This window comes from Toxorhynchites rutilus, chromosome 3 (assembly GCF_029784135.1).
Source record: "Toxorhynchites rutilus septentrionalis strain SRP chromosome 3, ASM2978413v1, whole genome shotgun sequence".
Taxonomy (NCBI): domain Eukaryota; kingdom Metazoa; phylum Arthropoda; class Insecta; order Diptera; family Culicidae; genus Toxorhynchites; species Toxorhynchites rutilus.
In genome coordinates, this window is record NC_073746.1 from 303,890,300 (window position 1) to 303,892,629 (window position 2,330).

The following is a 2,330-nucleotide window of genomic DNA, read 5'->3' on the forward strand; positions in this document are numbered from 1 at the left end:
CTGAGCTAGGATACCGAACCGTATCGTATCGTAGCGTATCGGATATGCGGCTGTAAAGGAGCCCACCAGTACACCCGGGGGTGAGCGGCATACTTCCGGCAGTTTCCTCCAAAGAAAACCACCATAACTCACCTCTGGTGTAACATTAGACACCAAGCGCTGAGTAAACTTTTGCACTTGCTTCCGGTGGTCGCCACAACAGCGTACTTCGCACTCCTCGCCTCCCCGTTGTGGAACAGCCCAGCAACACAAGTCAAATAGACCGAACCGCTTGCCGGCGGGAATCAATTTAAGTCTATCGCAATTTATAGACGCTCCATCGTAACTAATCTCCAACTCTTAATTTGATATCAGAAGAAACATAAACAACTTTAATAATATAATGTGGTTTCGGTTTAGAGAGTATCCAAGGCTCAAGGAGCCCGTGTTGCCAGTATATTTTTTATAATTAGAAGACAATACATTTTTTAATTTCGATTTGACAGCTACATGCGTCGTCCCGTTTCCGTTATCGGGACCATCACACGGTGGTAGGTTGAAATTGTTTCTAGACCAAAAATAAAAACAATTCCATCACTTCTAAAACCTCATCTCGGATTTCGCACATGTCTCGCAAGAAAGGGAACCTTGTGGAAGCCAAGGACACAGTCACTTATCCCCCACACACCCCAAAAATTGGCGCCGGTTCATGGACACGGGCGCGAGTCGATGGTACAGGACTAAGAATTTATACGATACGCCAACTTTTCACATATCTTCTCCAACCGCAGCCAACCCGAACCACCCACATACACACTGACACACACGCACACATACTCGCCCACACCTCTGGGCTGTGCGGTAGTTGTTTATGGAACCGCCATAGTTGTTGTTCTTGCCAAACACTTCGTTACACATTGCATTAAGGATTTGTGCACCTTTCCACTGATTGCAGCTCGACCAGCTTGGCAAGTGGGAGACGTGTTCGCATCGTCTTGTGCGGGAAAATAAATCGTTTTCCACAATCTCCTTCCAGCCGAAAATTTCTTACAGAACTGTGTTTTACGGAGGAGAGTTTTCTTGAGTAGCGGTTTCATTTGGAAACAGTCACAAATCAATGATGGTTTTCGAACAAGACTGATGCCGTGGGTTGGTTACGCAAATTACACACTCTCAACACGTACATCGCAATAAAATAACGTAACCGTTGTTGATCGTTGTAACCGATGAATCAAACGCCACCCACGTTCATGTTGATTATTATCTGTTGACTGTTGACTTATTCTCCCCAAACGAATGTTTTCAATCACAGTTCGACAAATGCATTCAATGGGTACAATAATAGTATTTATTCTGCTCACACTCTCCGCCCCGGGGATGATACGGGTGAGATCATTTTCGTTTTTACCTCTGGAATAATTTTCCTGTCCACAACCCCATATTTCAGTCCTACGAGGTCACGCTGAATTCATTCGCTCCGTATGCAGATTCGGACCGCGGTCTGATCGACTATGGGACACTACGAATGAACAAGAAGACACGATCCAGCTTCATGATTTCTGGGAATTTTACCGTTCTCCAAAACGTCGGTCGGGAGTACCTAACCAGCTTCGAGCTGGTTCAGGTCATCGGCGACCAGTCTCGGCCGATAGTCAGAGCCGAGCAAAACTTCTGCCAGTTCTATTCGACAGATTACGATATGCTGCTAGCCTTGCGGAGTGTTTCCAATTGGCCCCCGAAAGACAGCTGTCCATTTCCCAAAGGCGAGTACTATATCAATGGATACGAGGCTACCACGAAGCAGATGCCACCGATTCTCGCCCCCGGTCTCTATCTGCTGAAGTTCATGGTTAGCTTGAACGGTAAGCAGGTGGGAGGGTACATCTTGAAAGGTAATGTTGGTTAGGGCAGTGTGAGTCTTCAAGAGCTTTTTTCTGAATTAGCATAAAAATCTACCAAAAATGCAAATGTAATTTGATTCGATTGTTTGAACGAAATCCTATGTTGGTTGTATCGAAACAATAATATCCCAATGATTTGACTGAAAAACAATCCGGCTTTTCAGCCGAAATGCGAAAATTATGTATTATTTGGATCATCTGTAAAGTCTATACAGTCGATAAAACTGTGGGGTAATCCAACCATCTCCTGTACTTATTAGTACAGGAGATTGGTATACCTGGCACATATCTGGAAAATGGCTCACTTGAATTTATTGGAAACCAGCATGAATATTTAAGTAATACTTATGGGAAATTCTGTTAGTTATGGCAACAACGTAATATACAAGTTTAACAGTTGTAACCAGGGTTGCCAACTATTATTTTCAAAAATCAGGGAGAATGAAAATA

At 43.9% G+C, this 2,330-nt stretch overlaps 1 protein-coding gene across 1 annotated transcript; it reads left to right on the forward strand.

Annotated features, from left to right (window-relative positions):
- The first annotated feature begins 1,303 nt into the window (after positions 1-1,303).
- On the forward strand, positions 1,304-1,929 carry LOC129780600 (uncharacterized). The gene is made up of 2 exons (XM_055789032.1): positions 1,304-1,365; positions 1,427-1,929. The coding sequence occupies exons 1-2, from the start codon at positions 1,309-1,311 to the stop codon at positions 1,883-1,885; spliced, it is 516 nt and encodes a 171-aa protein (XP_055645007.1). The 5' UTR covers positions 1,304-1,308; the 3' UTR covers positions 1,886-1,929.
- The last annotated feature ends 401 nt before the right edge of the window (positions 1,930-2,330 follow it).